A 16,220-nucleotide genomic window follows, 5' to 3' on the forward strand; every position below is an offset into this window, starting at 1 on the left:
AGGATGGCATTTTGCTAATAATGTGGCGCAGGGAGTACTCAGACATCAAGTTATGGCATGATCCCCCTAGTGAAGGCTGCCTGGCACCAATGTTGTTATCTTTTTGGCGCCAAGTTAAGACCTTCCTCTACTCTCAGGCATTTGGCAGCATAAGCATATAAGTTTTTAAATCAGGCCCTGGGATTTCTTATTGTTGATAGTTAAAACTGTTTTTATATATGTGTGTGTGTGTGTGCTGTCTGCTTCTATTTTTGTACATAAATGTTTTTTATGTTATATACATTATTGAATTTAAGGTTTTTATTCTTTGAAAATTACTGAGAAAGCTTTGGCTATTGGGCAGAATAGAACTGGAATGAATTAATGAGTTAACATGTGGAGATCACAAACATTCCTGTTTGCAAACGCCAAACTTTTAACCTTGCATTGGCTTTTCATTTCCAACAAGCGAAGTGTTTTTCATGCTTATGCCATTCTGTGCCAGCATGGGTACTTAAGCTGCCTGGTAATATTCTTTCTTGTCTTTGCAGCCCACTCACCCAATAGTGCCTATTCCAGAAAATGAAGCACTCAGCTCTACAGAGGTAATGGTCCGGCACTTTCTGCTATTAAAGGCATGCAAAGTTATGAGGGCTGGCAGTTTGTTTGTTTTTTTCCTGTTTTTGATTTTGCTCGAACATGTCAGGAATGTTACAACAGTTGTATAGCATGGAGCAGTGGCGGCAGCAGTGGGAAACAGAAATGTTAGTTGTGTCTGTCATGAATGAGGTAATGCAACACAGACATCTAAAGTGGGGGAGGGGCATAGGTCCAGGGTCTAAAATTACCTAGCTGCACCATTGGTCTTATCTGCTCTCAATTTAAGTGACAGCCCTTATTTTCGCCTCATAAGGGCAAAAAAAGGAGTTTAATGTCCTGAGCGTCACCAGTCAGACGTTAGACATTTAAAGCAAACAAAACCCCAGTCTCAATTAAAACATATAAAATCAGAGAACTAACAACTCAACAAAAATTTAGCTCTTGGATAATATCTGAAAAGGACTCATGTTGTTCTAAAGTTCCATTGTGGCAATGAAAGCAAGCTTGAGAGCTAATCCAGGTGTGATCTCCACAAGTGTTAAAACTTTCAGGGAGGTGCTCCCCACACCGCAGCCCCGAATTTAAACTTCCCAAAGCCTTCCCCACAGAGCTCAGGTCACTTTCATGAGCTGAAGTTACTTCCTGTCACCAGTTTGTGCTCCAGAGCTGCCTGGCCCAGTCGTGCTGTACCATCTATTTCCTGTTGGTGGAAGTTGACGGGCTCATTCGTGCCTTAGAAGCTGCTAGAAGTCCAGATTTAGGGGTTGCTATGTCCACCCTGACGGGGTGAGGAAGTAGTTCCTTGGACATTATTGTATTAAATCCACTATCTGCCTCAGCTTTCTTCATGGAAAAGTACTGCTTCATTTATTCCTCCATATGGGTTTGTCATGGTCACTAATAGAATATAGTTGTCATATCTGTTGCACAAAGGGATAGTAGCCATGAACTAAAAGCAAAGCATGGGTGTTATAAATAGTTACTGGTTTCTTTACTGAAATGTAATTTAATATCCTGAAGCAAAATGTGTGTGTGTACATGTGTCTGTTTGGCATTATTTAAAAAAATAGCTTTGTTGTTGTTGATGTTCAGTTGTTCAGTCGTGTCCGACTCTTCGTGACCCCATGGACCATAGCACGCCAGGCCTTCCTGTCCTGCGCTCTCTCCCGGAATGTGCTCAAGTTCATATTCATTGCATTGGTGATGCTATCTAGCCATCTCATCCTCTGCCGTCCCCTTCTCCTTTTGCCTTCAGTCTTTCCCAGCATCAGGGTCTTTTCCAGTGAGTTTTCGCTTCGCATTAGGTGGCCAGAATATTTGAGCTTCAGCTTCAGTATCTGTCCTTCCAATGAGCACTCAGGGTTGATTTCCTTTAGGATTGACTGATTTGACTTCCTTGCAGTCCAGGGGACTTGTAATTAGCTAAATAGATAAATGGTTTTTGCAGCCTGAAACATTATTATTTTACTTTGACAAATCATATGCCAAAATGTAACCAATTTTAGTTATGCAGAGTAAATGGCCCTTTGACTAGGCACTCATGACCCAGTGTTCATTAAGAATGTTCTTTTCTGTGAGATATAAATAAGAATACTGGAATATAATACAGCATAATCCATGAGCACCTCCATTAGTGACAGAACACCTAGAACGTGGTCTGAAGAGTCCTAGCATTCATCCTAGGATCTTGATTGGAATGCTGCAGCCATCCCTAATGAGGCAGAAACCATCTCTGCTTTCCTGTCTCTGGTGTAACAGGGCTGGAGGCAGTTTCTCCATCTTCAAAGCACCTTAAGTGTTGTTTCAGCAGGAAATGAATCACTACCACATCCTTGAATCTGAACTTTCTTTGACCTCGTGCAGTTCATGTACCATGTGGGGAGGAGTTGGACAGTTCTTCAGGATTTGGCTTATGAGATTTAGATGGATAATTCTCCATAGTTACCTGAGATTCTGCTTGTTCAGCGTGTGCTTTTCAGGATAGATTTGTTCTGTTAAGATGCCTGTTGAATTCTGTCATCCCAAAGGATGAAGAGCCCCTCCAATATATGCTGAACTGAGACCTTGCCCCTGGCTCCAGGCTTTTCAGGCCCAAGTTCTCAGCTTGTTCTCCATAACACGAGAACTAGAAACCTTATAACTGGAAACGCAGGTTATGGAATACATTACTAGAACCAAGTTAAAGGCTTTATTCCATATTCAAGAATGAACATAGACTCTCCCTCCATTTACCCCTGCCTCCATCTTTCTTCTCTTCTTCTAGTCACTCTATATGGGGCTACCCCAGAAGCTTCAATCAATGCAGAATGCAGCAGCAAAGCTGCTAACTGGTGCACAGTATCAGGACCGTATTACACCTGTCCTGAAAACTTGCACTAGTTGCCAATTGCATTCTGGGTGCAATTCAAGGTGTTGGTTTTAACCTTCAAAGCCCTAAATGGCTAAGGGACTGCCCATATTGCAATGAATGTGCCTGAGCATTAAGAAAAGGTGGGCTGTGAGGGGGCCAAGCGTACCTCTCCAGGCAAACAGTTCATAGTCTGGGTGTCACAACTGAGAAGCCCCCTCCCCCCACTCATGCCCTCCTATTGTATGTCAGAGGTTAGGGAGACGTGTAGTGCACTGCTTGTGCCACATCAATCATAGAGACTGCAGGATATTTCAGTGCTTGGAAATTTCAACTAAGGCTGTGCAGGCCAGAGGAACCATAGCAAACCAGAAAAGCTGTAGCTCAGTTGTAGTGCTAGGGGGGCCAATTGTGCATCACCAAAGCAGAAGACAAAAGAGAACACTGACTTGCATAAAACTTGCATGTTCTGATTTATATGTGTAGATACAAATGCAGAAATAATGACTAACTCACTGGGGGGGGGGAGGTGAGACTGTGATCAGGTGACCTGTGTGGCTCCTCAGTCTGCTGTCCAGGTGCGTACTGTTGCTGGTCAGCTTCAAGGCCCCTCTCCTGCTCTGAGCAAATGAAGAGGGAAGGCACCAGAATACCGTGCAGACTGAAGGAGCGAACCCTCCAGGTGCCTGAACAATGAAGTACTGCAAGTTGGATAATTGTGAAGACGTTTAATTGAAGTCCAACACGTTTTGGGTTTTAAAACCCCCTTTTCAAGGGCACTCTGCAACAAAACAAAACAGATACATAAATAGCTCTCATTAAAATATTCTGCAGTCATCACAACCTTATTTTACATGATCTATAGTCAAACAAAGCAGTACAAGCACAAAATGCAAAAGGACAAATAAGTAATATTGACATAACTCTCAACTAGCACAGACTAAACTAACCCTCTCCCACTCTTCCTTCTTCTGGTTCTTTATCTTTGAACAGGATTTGGACTAGACAACCCTTCAAGCAGAGGACACCTTCCAACAGAGGACTGTCCTCTGTAAAGTAAGACACCTGGCCACCCTAGATAGCGCACCTGCTTTGCATGCAGAAGGCCCCAGGTTGAATCCCCAGCACCTCCAAGCAAGGCTGCGTGAGACCTGGAAGATTCCTGTCTGAGGCTGCAGTGGGGGGCCACCACTCAGTGTAGACACTGGATGGACCACTGGTCTGACCCAGTATAAGGCAGCTTCCCGTGCTCCTCCGAGAATCCCTCCCCTGCTCCTCCGAGAATCCCTCCCCTGCTCCTCCGAGAATCCCTCCCCTGCTCCTCCGAGAATCCCTCCCCTGCTCCTCCGAGAATCCCTCCCCTGCTCCTCCGAGAATCCCTCCACTGCTCCTCCGAGAATCCCTCCCGTGCTCCTCCGAGAATCCCTCCCCTGCTCCTCCGAGAATCCCTCCCGTGCTCCTCCGAGAATCCCTCCCGTGCTCCTCCGAGAATCCCTCCCCTGCTCCTCCGAGAATCCCTCCCGTGCTCCTCCGAGAATCCCTCCCCTGCTCCTCCGAGAATCCCTCCCGTGCTCCTCCGAGAATCCCTCCCGTGCTCCTCCGAGAATCCTTCCCGTGCTCCTCCGAGAATCCTTCCCGTGCTCCTCTGAGAATCCTTTCTTGAGTTCATTTCAATAAAAGAAAGTGGGGTGGCCGAGTTTCCTCTTTTACAGAGGACCATCCTCTATTGCAAGGGCTGTCTGGTCCAACTGCAGTTTAAAGATGAAGAATCTTCAGAAGGAAGAGCTGGGCCTTGATGCTGCGCATCAAGAGCACCTCGACAGCAGACTGAACAGGCAGGCACACAGGCTTCTACAGTATGGTGAGATCCGCTGCATTTCTGTTTAAATTATAATAATAATCTCTAAATTTGCATCTATACATACGAATTAGGATATGCAAGTTTTATCCTCTTTTTTTGGTGATGCTTTTCCTCTCTTTTTTTGACAATTCATAAGTGGCAGCCCTCAAAGAAAGTAGCAGTTCTGCTAGACAAACCTGGGAAAAACATGTTCTGTAGTTAAACTTTTATTCTGTTCTTTCCCAAATCCACTTCTTCTGAAAGCTCATTTTCCTTCCCCATCTCCTTCAAAAGCAAGCAACCAAAGAGATGGTGTTTTGTTCAAAACAACGATGCATTTTCTAAACGCACATTTTACAGCTTTGTTCAGTTAGAAGAAAAGACCAGCCACGTTTGCCAGTCTGCCAAGAAAAGAAAGATCTAAGCAAAGGAAACTTTCCAGACAATGGAAAACCTCACAGCAGAGATCACTGTCTACGCAGAGGAGAACTTGGGAATAGTTCTACAAAACCCAGCTAAGGTACAGCAGTAATTCCTGTTCAGGATCCACCTTTTGTTCTGTAACTGCATAACGCTTCAGAAGTCTCAGACTGAGCATGCTGCAGCAGAGCACAGCCACCGCCAGGGTAGCTCTAAGGCAGAAGGCGCTTCCAGCCTGTTCTCTGTTCTGCTCAGTATCACCTCTGACATGCTGCCAGAGACAGTACTGTGGCTTTGTCAGCCCAGCCAGACCAAGTGACCTGAGGAACCAGTAATGGCCTGGCTTGGGCCCATTACAGAACTGTTGTTCTCAGTCTGAGGACTCACCTGTGAGCCAGGGTGCTAGACAGACTCCCTTGCCTCTCTCTCCTTGTCTTCCTGCTCCAGAACCTGACCCTACCAGACCATCTTAGACCATATCATCTGACCCTGCTGTGCCCTGACAAATAGACCTTGAATATTCCACATTCATGAATGAAGGGATATCTTCTTTGTTGAGCCTCTTATGAGCATAACCTTTCAAAACTTAAAATCTTCAGATGAAAAGAAGGCTCAGTAGGCACCATATAATGTTCAGGTCAGATAAGTTACCTGTCATTCTCCTGGAAAAGAAATAATGGTGGGCTTTTCAATGTTGTGCACATAAGCTGTGTCTCATAACTGGGACGTTTTAGGTTCCTATTATTTGTCATCAGTGAATTAGTGCATCACTCTCTAGCCTCTAGTGCCTCTAATATAATTATAGGCTGTCTGGCATGCTGTGTAAGATAATACCCTTTATTTGCTAAAAATAAGACATCACAATTAATGGTTGAAAACTCCATGTGATGTCAGAGCAGGACACCACAGAATGCTCTGGAAGCCAATAACTGATCGAATTATTTATCAATGTGAACATGCTTGCACTCTGGAAAACCCACTCCTTTGCTACTTAAGGTGAATTAAGTTAGTATAGTTATGTTGCTTAACTTAGAACTTTTAGGGTAGACATGATAGAAAACACAGGGCCGTCACTCAAAATGGCAGCCACGTGTTGAGTTCTCTCTGAAAATTGGTTCGGATTTGGTTAGCCCAATCCAAAGAGTGTTTGTCTATTCAGAAGTAAATTCCACTGTGTTTCAAGAGTGCTTATTTATTTATTTATTTATTTTATTATTAAATTTATTAATCGCCCATCTGGCTGGTCACCCAGCCACTCTGGGCGATGTACAACATACAATAAAAACAGTTTAAAACAATAAAATTCTACAATAAAAATATTTTCTAAAATACCCTAACCCACCCCAAATGCCTGCCTGAACAACAACGTTTTTAATGCACGACGGAAGCTCATTAAAGAGGGGGCATGACGGAGTTCCTAGGGAGGGAGTTCCACAGAGTGGGGGCCACCACAGAAAAGGCCCTCTCCCTCGTCCCCACCAGTCTAGCTGTCCTGGCTGATGGGACAGAGAGAAGGCCATCCGAGGCTGAGCTTGTTAAGCGGCCTGTCTGGTGCTGCTGGAGGCGCTCCTTAAGATAGGCTGGGCCGGAACCATATAGGGTTTTAAAGGTCAAAACCAACACCTTGAATTTGGCCCGGAAAACAACTGGTAACCAGTGCAACTCCTTCAGCACTGGAGTGATGTGATCTCGCCGGCGGCTGCCTTTAATCAGGCGAGCCGCCGCGTTCTGTACCAGCTGCAGTTTCCGAACTGTCTTCAAGGGTAACCCCACGTAGAGCGCATTACAGTAGTCTAAACGAGAGGAGACCAGGGCATGTACTACCAATGGGAGCAGATGGTCGGGAAGGAAGGGGCGCAGCCGCCGTATCAGATGGAGTTGATACAGCGCTGTCCGGCTCACAGCTGACACCTGAGCCTCCATGGACAGCTGGGAGTCCAAAATGACCCCCAGGCTGCGGACCTGGTCTTTCAAGGGTAGCCGTACCCCATTCAACACCAGGTCAACATCCCCCAGCCTCCTCTTGTCTCCCACCAAAAGTACCTCGGTCTTGTCAGGGTTCAGCTTCAGCCTATTCCTCCCCATCCAGCCACTCACCGTCTCCAGACATTTGGACAGGGATTCTACGGCCAACCTTGGTGAAGATTTAAACAAGAGGTAGAGCTGCGTGTCATCCGCATATTGATGACACTGCACGCCAAACCTCCTAATGATAGCCCCCAGCAGTTTCACAAAGATGTTAAATAGCATCGGGGAGAGGATGGAACCCTGTGGCACCCCACAAGTAAGTGGCCATGGGTCCGAAACCTCCTCTCCCAGTGCTACCCTCTGGTACCTGCCGGAGAGGAAGGACCGGAACCACCGCAATACAGTGTCCCCAATGCCCAACCCCTCCAGGCGGTCCAGGAGGATACCGTGGTCAATGGTATCGAAAGCCGCTGAGAGGTCGAGGAGAACAAGGAAGGAGCATTCACCCCTATCCAGAGCCCTCCTCATATCATCTACCAAGGCGACCAAGGCCGTTTCTGTCCCATGCCCAGGCCTGAAGCCCGACTGAAATGGGTCTAGATAATCAGTTTCTTCCAAGTGTGCCTTCAACTGCACCGCCACCACCCGCTCAATCACCTTGCCCAAAAATGGCAGATTTGAGACTGGGCGAAAGTTGTTCAAAACTTGAGGATCCAAGGAGGGCTTCTTTAAGAGCGGTCTTATCACTGCCTCCTTGAGGGCTGATGGCATCACTCCCTCCTCAAGGGAGGCATTCACCACCGCCTTGATCCCCTTACCCAGTCTCTCTCTGCAGCTCATAATGAGCCAAGATGGGCAAGGAATACAGTCTTACTGACACTTCTGAAATATTGTACTTACTGTCAGGGCTGGCCCTCTCATGAGGCGGGGTGAATCCCCCACCTAAGATAGCGGAGTAGGAGGAGTGGTGAATTGCATGCCTCCCTGCCACTAGGAAGACCTGCTGCCACCATGCTCCCTCCCTTTGTCTTTGTTGTCATTGCTGCCACTGCCATGTCTCCCTGCCCCATTGCTGCTGTCCTCTCTGCAGATCCTCTGAGAGTGAGCCAGCAGGTGGCCAAGCTCTCTGCAGAGATGCACTGGCTGGAAATGGGGCCGGTGCTGTTCTTCAGAGAGGCGGCCACGCCCAGATGCACTGTGGGAGCAGGACTGTCCCTGGAGATCACCTGCAGCATAGTCTGCAGGGACACCCCTCCTCCCACAATGCCTCACTCTAAGGAAGGACACTCCCCCCCCCCCCGAGCCAAGCATCTGGGTATGGCTGCCCCAAGAGCTGTGTTGGCTGCTTTTCCTGCAGAGTGGGCAGCAGCAGCAATGAGGAAAGTAAGGGGTAGGGAAAGAGGGAGACAAATGCAATGGGTGGAGCGGGAGGAGGGAGACAGACACGGCAGGTGGGCGGAAGAGGGTGACAGCAATGGCAGTGGGCAGTGGTGGCGAGTGCTTTCCCCACCTCAGGCACCAGGAGAATTTGTACTGGCTCTGCTGACAGGTACCTTAAGTGCTAACTAGCCCATTTTATAAGAATACAAATCTGCTGTTGTGGATGAGAACACGGGTCCATCTAGCTTAGTTTCCTGTCTTGTGAGAGCAGCCAGTCACCTGCTCCAGAAGGATTCACAAGCAGGACACATGGTAGCAGCCATCCGCACCTGTCCCTCCCTAGTACCTTACAGAGCTGTAGCGTGCATGTACGTGGAGGTTTACACTCATACATGTGGCTACTATCCACTAAGAGGAGAATTCCTGGAGAAGGCCATCAATGGCTACTAGTCCTGATGGCTAAATGCTACCTCCGGTATCAGAGGCTATGTTCTGATGTACATCACTTGCTGGGGAACACAGGCGGGAGGTGCTGTTGCACTCGTATCCTGCTTGTGGGTTCCTGGTCGACAGCTGGTTGGCCACTATGCGAACAGAAAGCTGGACAAGATGGACCCTTGGTCTGATCCCGCATGACTCTTTCGTGCTTATTGTCTAATCCTTGTGAAAAGCTCAGCAGCCATCCTAGCGTTGTACAGCACTACAGGTCTGTTATGTACTTACTTATGTTTTTGTCTTCTCTTTTAGACAAAGGTTGCCACTGTGAGTTGTTCTGTCTAGGAGCAAGCACAGGTATTACGTTTTCTTCTTTGAAATCATCGCTATCCCTGGTTCAGTTACACTCGAATCATTTAATAAGTGACTCTGAAGCTTAACAAATAACGCACGCATATGTTGGCCATGTATTGATATTGTCAAGGGCTCCTTGGAGGGCTCTCAGTCTAATCCAGTAGCCAAGTCCAGACACAGACAAAGGGATTCTTTTCAAAGCTTTATTCTTCTTTTACAACTTAACAGCTCTACAGGTAGCAACTAGATCTGAGCAGCAGCATCCCTATGCCCTAAGTTAGAACAGTTGGTCCCCGTTTGAAGGGCAATTACTGGCAGACCCCTGAATATAAGGACTAGGGAGAATCCCTCCCCTTTTCCCTTGGATCCTCTGGGCGCAACTGTTCTTTGAGCACGAACCATTTGGCGCCGCTCTCTGCGTCTGCGCTGCGCATCCCCCCCAGTCTGCTATCTGTGCTGAGTCGCTCCCTGGACTGCTCTCTAAACTAGGAATGTGGGTGGGAGGAAGCTCCGTCAGCTGTTGGTCCTGGGAAAAAAGGAGCGCGCTTCTCTCCCGAAGGAGCGACTGCTCTTCCTCAGCATCAGAACTACTCTGGGATTCTATGGGCTCAGTGTCCACCCTGACAGATATCATGTTTTTCCTTCATACTCACTGCACATAGAACTTCCAGTTCTCTCAAAGGCCTAGCCCCAATCCATTCCTAGTGATTTTAATGAGTGGCAGGATTGGTGCAAGCCTTTTATAATTATTAATAACATTTAGAATTTATATAGTGCCTAAAGTGTTCAGAACACTTCACGTGCATCACCTTAATAGTATTTACAACAGTGCTGTCAAGTAGGCCAGCATTATAAACCCCATATTGCAGATGAGGGCCAAAGCAGAGTTGAAGCCAAGAGAATAGCGGTTTGTCTCGAAAGCCCTCAGGACCAAGGCGAGATATGTCACAGAGCCTCATAGTTCACAAACATTGGGAAGTATCCAATGTCACCTGTCCACAAGCAGGGCTCACCGCCACTTCTGTTCAGTTGTGTAAGCAGTGCTCACCACTTGCACAACGGAGATTTAGCGCTTCTGGGGGCAAGCCCCTCGTGCACGCTCCGCTGCCCTGCTCCAGTCCAGAAATGAGCATGCCCACTCATTTCAGGTTGCCCACAGAAGTGCTAAATCTCCACTGCATGAGTGGTGGGTGCCACAAAGGAATTGGTGGGGCTGGCTGCTCATGGCCATTCACCACTGGATTCTGCCTTTAGTCATTACACTGCACCTTTCTCATTGTGTGCACATATCTTTGATAGTTTCCAGAGGGTTTTACAATCTTCATCACTTAGTTCCACGAAACAGGTAATTCTGCACCTACCCAATTCTACTACCTGAGGAGTTGAGAATGATAGATGGTGACTTGCCCAGTGCATTTAGTTTGTGCATTGAGGGTAGGATATGAACTCTCAGATCCAACACCGAACACTCAGTAGCGGCCCTACATCAGCTTTCTTTACACAGCATAAGAAACCCCAGGGCAGAAACAGATGTTACTAGAAATGTGTGGCTGCTACCTCCAACTGCAGGCCCGCATCTCCTCCGCTTCTTCCTTCCAGTAACGTGTGGTAAAACAAAGCGTGTGATGCGATGTTAATGTGTTCAGAGTCTCCCTGACCCCATAAGCAGTGGTCAGTGAAGCAGAGCAGGGTTGTACAAACCCTAAGCATGATGTCACGAGGACACATTTTGCTTTACATGTTATTGGGAAGAAAGGAGTTTGCCACCTTCGCTGGTAGCCACACACCTCCAGTAATGCCTCATTACTGCTTCAGTTTTTCAAAAAAGTACCCAAAAAGAGAGTGAAAGAGAGAGAGCTTTCTTTGAGCCAGTTTGCATCACTCAACAGCTCATCCTGGGTTAATTTACCCTCAAGGAGCTGCCGTGTGTGCTGGCTGCCATTATGATTATGCAACCCCCCGGGGGTTGCTGTGGCTTGTCATGTTGCATAAACTCAGCACAGGGAGGGTTATTCAAGGGTTAAACAAGCCTAGCATAACCCTACAATAGATGTAGCATACCCCTACAAAATTAACCTATGATGGGCTGTCGTGCCATGCAAAACAGGTCCATATATTATTTTGATTGAAATGGTGGTTGTATTTCGGATAGCATCTGAATGAAAAGGGTAAGCCAGCTGAGGGCACATGCTTGCTTCACACAGTAATTTCACATGTGTATTTATAATGTCAGCTGTCTAATTAATGTATTTATTTTAGAAAATGAATATCCTATTCTCCCACAGTCAGTGACAACAATGACAACTACTGTTGCCAGGGCATCCTATATCATTTAAAAACAAAATAACAATTTATCCAAAAAAAAACAGCCCAGCAGAAAAAGACAAGAAGATACAACCCAATTGAAATACCAGGGTCAGTCATTAAAAACGTAACCAGACAAATTAAAAGCTTGTCTGAATAAAACAGCCTTAACACAACAGCGGAAGCCTGACAAAGGGGCCAAACGGACCTCCTGAGGAAGGGAGTTCCACAGTATGGATTCAACGCAGAGAAGGCTCTTTCATGTATTCCAACCAATCTAATCTCAGGGTTAGTAGGGGTATAGAGAAGAGCCTCCCCCTCAGTCCTTAGTGAGCTGATAGGATAGTACAAGAGGAGATGGTCCTTTATGTAGCCTGGACCCAAGACATATAGGGCTGCAAAGGTAATCACCACCACTCCAAATTGTGTTTTGAAAACAAAAATGACAATCAGATCAGCTACTGTAGAATGGGTATGATATACTCCATGTGCACCCATAATATTCTAAGGCTGCAAGACTGTGCATTCTTACTTGGGACTGAGTCTCATTAACTGCAGTGGAACTGAATGCACGTGAGCAAATATATGCATAAGATTATGCCAGGTCTGGAGAATGTGTGACCCTCCAGATGTTGCTGGACTTCAACACTCATCAGCCCTGGCCAGCATGCCCAATAGGCAGGAATGATGGGAGTTGTAGTTCAATAACATCTGAAGGGCGACAGATTCCCCACCCGTGGATTGAACTGTTGGTACATGAATGGTGGGTGTGGTTTGAATGTATATTCACTGCATTCTGAGGCATATTCCAAGTAAGAATCTCCATCTCTGGGAAATCTGCTTCTTTTTTGTCTTGTCAGAGTTACACGGCATGTACGGGTTGATTTGCATTTGCGAATCAAGCTGCAATCTTGTCCCTGAACTCTGGGAACTTTTCTTGCTCATTTTTTACAGGTTCCATAATTCATGCAAATTTTGGAGGAATTTGTGCAAATTACAGCTGAATTTGCAGAAATTACAGTCAGATTTGCGTGAATTACAGCTAATTTTGCGCTAATTATTCAGAAATTTGTGCAAATTGCAGAATTTGCAAGGGGGGGGGAGATATGCAAACTGCCCAGAAAATCCATGAACTGGCCCAGCTTGGTGCAAATCAAGTCAGGCACCACAGCAGGAACCGAAACAAAGTCCCCCCCTGGATCCTAGGAAAACCCGTTGAACTCCACCCCCAAATGGATTTCTCCAACATCCCTAATTCCAAGGCATATGTTTTCAGGGTAGTGAATGTATGTTTAAGCCACTTTCCACCACACTCAAGATATTAGAACTGCCTTCAAATTTACTCTATTGTAGTGAATTTAACTTCCTTACCACAGGCATCTTAGTGATCATTTACACAAGCATTTGTGTGCAATTGGCTTGGTAAATGTTGAATGGTGATCAGTTCTCACTGTTGTAAGTTAGAACTTCAATACAGGGTGACACACTATGAATATAGGAAGTTCACTGTATACCATCCCTATTAATGTGTGCCTGTGTTCCTTTTCTTTTTTAGACACCATTTAGGATTAGATGCTAATTGTAGAGAATACTTACCAGCCTGGTGCAACGCTGACATGAAACCCGTGCTAAAATGAATGGAAATGTTGCAACTTAATTTTGCATCTCTGCATATTAACTGAAAAGTATTAGCAGCACACTGCAAGTAATCAGGAAGGAATATGCCAGCCCACAAGATGTATGACTGAGGAAGATTTCTATACAATCTCCCGAACTAGCAAATGGATTGTTAATCTATGTTGTGAAGAAAATAGTACCTTTTATCTAGAAAGCTACTTACATTCTGAAATGAAATAAAGCTGAGCAATATGTTGTGTAAAACATTTCTTGTGAATCATGCCTATCGAATACCAGTCAGGACCGAAACAGACATTACTTTAACATCTAGCTACGTCATTTTTATTCTACAGTAGGCACAGAGGGCTCAATCCAGATTGGGCTCCTCCTGGCATAGGAGGGCTTTTAAGATCTGGGTTGGATCCCTGTTCCTCCTCTAGAGTAATAATGAAAGAAAGATGTATCTACTAGATACAGTTTTAAAGTAAGGCCTGTTTTGGCCCTGCAGAAGCAATATTCTCCCTCCCCCTCTCATGGGTTTAACAGCTGAATGTTTGTTTGAAATAAACACAAGGCAAATGAAATCAAGGAATTAAATATTAAGGGCTGTAACCCTAAACAAACTTACTAGTGAGTAAACATCATTGAACACAATGGGATTTACTTCAGAGTAAACATGTACTGCTCTGCAAACCAAACATATGAAAGACACAATCCTATGCCTTAGAAAGTCCTGGGAATTGTAGGACTTCTTTCTGTCTAAACAGGCATAGGATTGTGACTTAAATATTCATGTTGCCTATCAAGAAAGAAAACTATATTACTTAGGAAAGAAACTATATGAAAAGCGAGGGTTTAATTAGAAGTGTGAACAGCTTGCTTGTTAATTGTTTTTCAGAAGCATGTCATTTTTTCCTTCCATCTCATGTTTGATTGCTTCTCCACCAATTTGAAGTGAACATGCTTGACTCTTAGGATTTCATAAGAAAACTCATTCAGCTTACCTTTCTGCCAAGAAGAAAAAAAAATGTTGAATTAGTTTTTGCAGATTATATTTAAACAATTTTTGAATATTTTTGTAGCAAGGTATTGAGGCTAAAACTTTAGCTTTGATTTTTTTAAATTAAATTGTTCACATAGCTGATATAAAATGTCTGAGAAGGGAAAGTCAAGTTTGGTTAACATTCTAAAGAAATACATAACTTTCATTTTTACAACTTTTCCAAAACAGACTTTTTGTTACAAAGGGTTTTGAAACATTCATCCAGCTCTAATCTTATACAAATCTAATGTGAACAATGGAAAATAGTATAAGACAAGAGGTGCTGTCCTGCTCTAGACTGAGCCTTGGCTCTTTGCCAGCAAACACAGGGAGAAACACCACAGAATAGTCAAAATCCTGGCAGAAGTCAGAACACAGGCAGGTAGGCGGTAAGTCAGACAGCAAGGATCAGGCAACAGCAGGAGTGGTCAAAGTAACAGGCAAGAGGTCAAACACACAAAATCAGTCAGGTACGTTACTCAGTTCAGAAGCAAGGTCAGTAACACAGAGCATCCATTACAAGGCACAACACACTAACAGTAACCAGAGCCTTGTTTCCAGCAGCTCCCAAGTTACCAGTGAGAGCTGATATAGCCAGAGCTACCAGAACCTCACCTAGTGATCAGCTGCTTCCTGTTTGAGGCTTGTCAGATGTCCTCATGAGGAGGCCCAACTCATGAGTAGTCCTCTTCAGTAAGCGAGCACTCCTTCGCCTGGCAGCCATCCTATCATCCTATTAAGGTGCCAGCATTCTCAGGGGCTACATGGCAGCTCAGCATCTTCCTCTGCCTGACGCTGAACCCTCCACCACTCGAGGACGCAGATTCAAAGTCATCACCCCTGAGGGTCCTGGCCCGTCCTGGCTAATGACAGGGTCTCCTGAGGGGCCAACTGACTCTGATGGTTCTGGCTCCTCCTCTGAGGACAACTCTGAGTCCATGACAGATACCTGAGTAAGGGCATAATCTTCCTTGGAGGGCAGCTGAGAGGCCCTAGGATGTGGCAGCGGCACTGCTCTGCCAGCAGAGAAGGAGGCCATGTGGGGCTTTTCTACATAAGGCACTTACCGTGCTGTCATTATTCCCTGCTCATGGTGGTTTACAGGTTCTTTAGATGATGTTGTGACCCTCCAGTTTCGCTTCTGTGTCTAAAGAGCACTGTTTGTGTGTTTCAGTGTTTAATTTTAAAGCCAAAAGGAAATGCTTTTTTTTTACTTGTGTATTTGTGCTCTTTCATTATATCATAATGCCACCTAGAGGTTATATAGCAGAAAAGCAGGAAAGCAAATGCTCCTCATGCAGTATTTGGATCTCAGGTCTGTGAGGAAACTGAAAGTACATACAGTGGGTTAACAGCCTCATCTACTGCTGGAGATCCCTGGTTGCAGTGATGGAAAAGCTCCACTGTCAGAGGTGGGGGCCAAAATGGGGCATTTTGGGGGCATGTTTGGCAGGGCCGTGAATATGCAGGACCCTAATCCCCTGATATGCCATCAAAGACGCCCTGAAACAATGCCAGCCATGGAGCTGGTGTAGTTGATTCCCTCCTCTTTTAATCACTGGGAATTGGTGGGGGTGGGGCGTTGAAGAAACAGAGGAAAAAAATAGAAGCAGCCACTTCTCACACACTTCCCACTTGCCCTCAGCAAGCCAGCAGGGCTTTGGATGTGGCAATTGCTCCACCTTGGAATCTCCCTCATCATCACCACCACCATCAACCGCTGCAAGAAGGAAAAAGCTTCTGATTTCATTTGGGAAGTTCTCATAAACAGAATATCCAACTGTGTAGGAATGGATGCATTATGACCAATGGAAAAGCTGTTCATGGATCGTACCACTTCAGGGTACAAGTGTAGGTTAGAATGCATCCCCAGACTGTATGGAGAATGGGAGAGAACCTTCATGCCCATAGAAAAACAATACACATCAGGAAGA

The 16,220-nt window shown here is 45.6% G+C and overlaps 1 protein-coding gene across 1 annotated transcript in view; it reads left to right on the forward strand.

The window, feature by feature from the left end:
* MLIP (muscular LMNA interacting protein) overlaps nucleotides 1-13,825 on the forward strand; it is a 68,428-nt gene extending 54,603 nt beyond the window's left edge. Inside the window, exons 13-16 of the mRNA XM_084830955.1 lie at nucleotides 531-584; nucleotides 5,127-5,286; nucleotides 9,282-9,326; nucleotides 13,183-13,825. Coding sequence (XP_084687081.1) covers nucleotides 531-584; nucleotides 5,127-5,285 — 213 coding nt within the window. The 3' untranslated portion in view covers nucleotide 5,286; nucleotides 9,282-9,326; nucleotides 13,183-13,825. The remainder of the gene's footprint in view (nucleotides 1-530; nucleotides 585-5,126; nucleotides 5,287-9,281; nucleotides 9,327-13,182) is intronic.
* Nucleotides 13,826-16,220: the final 2,395 nt, after the last annotated feature.

The sequence above is a fragment of the Heloderma suspectum genome, chromosome 1 (assembly GCF_057233095.1).
Source record: "Heloderma suspectum isolate Gila_16-S chromosome 1, 16-S_ref, whole genome shotgun sequence".
Taxonomy (NCBI): domain Eukaryota; kingdom Metazoa; phylum Chordata; class Lepidosauria; order Squamata; family Helodermatidae; genus Heloderma; species Heloderma suspectum.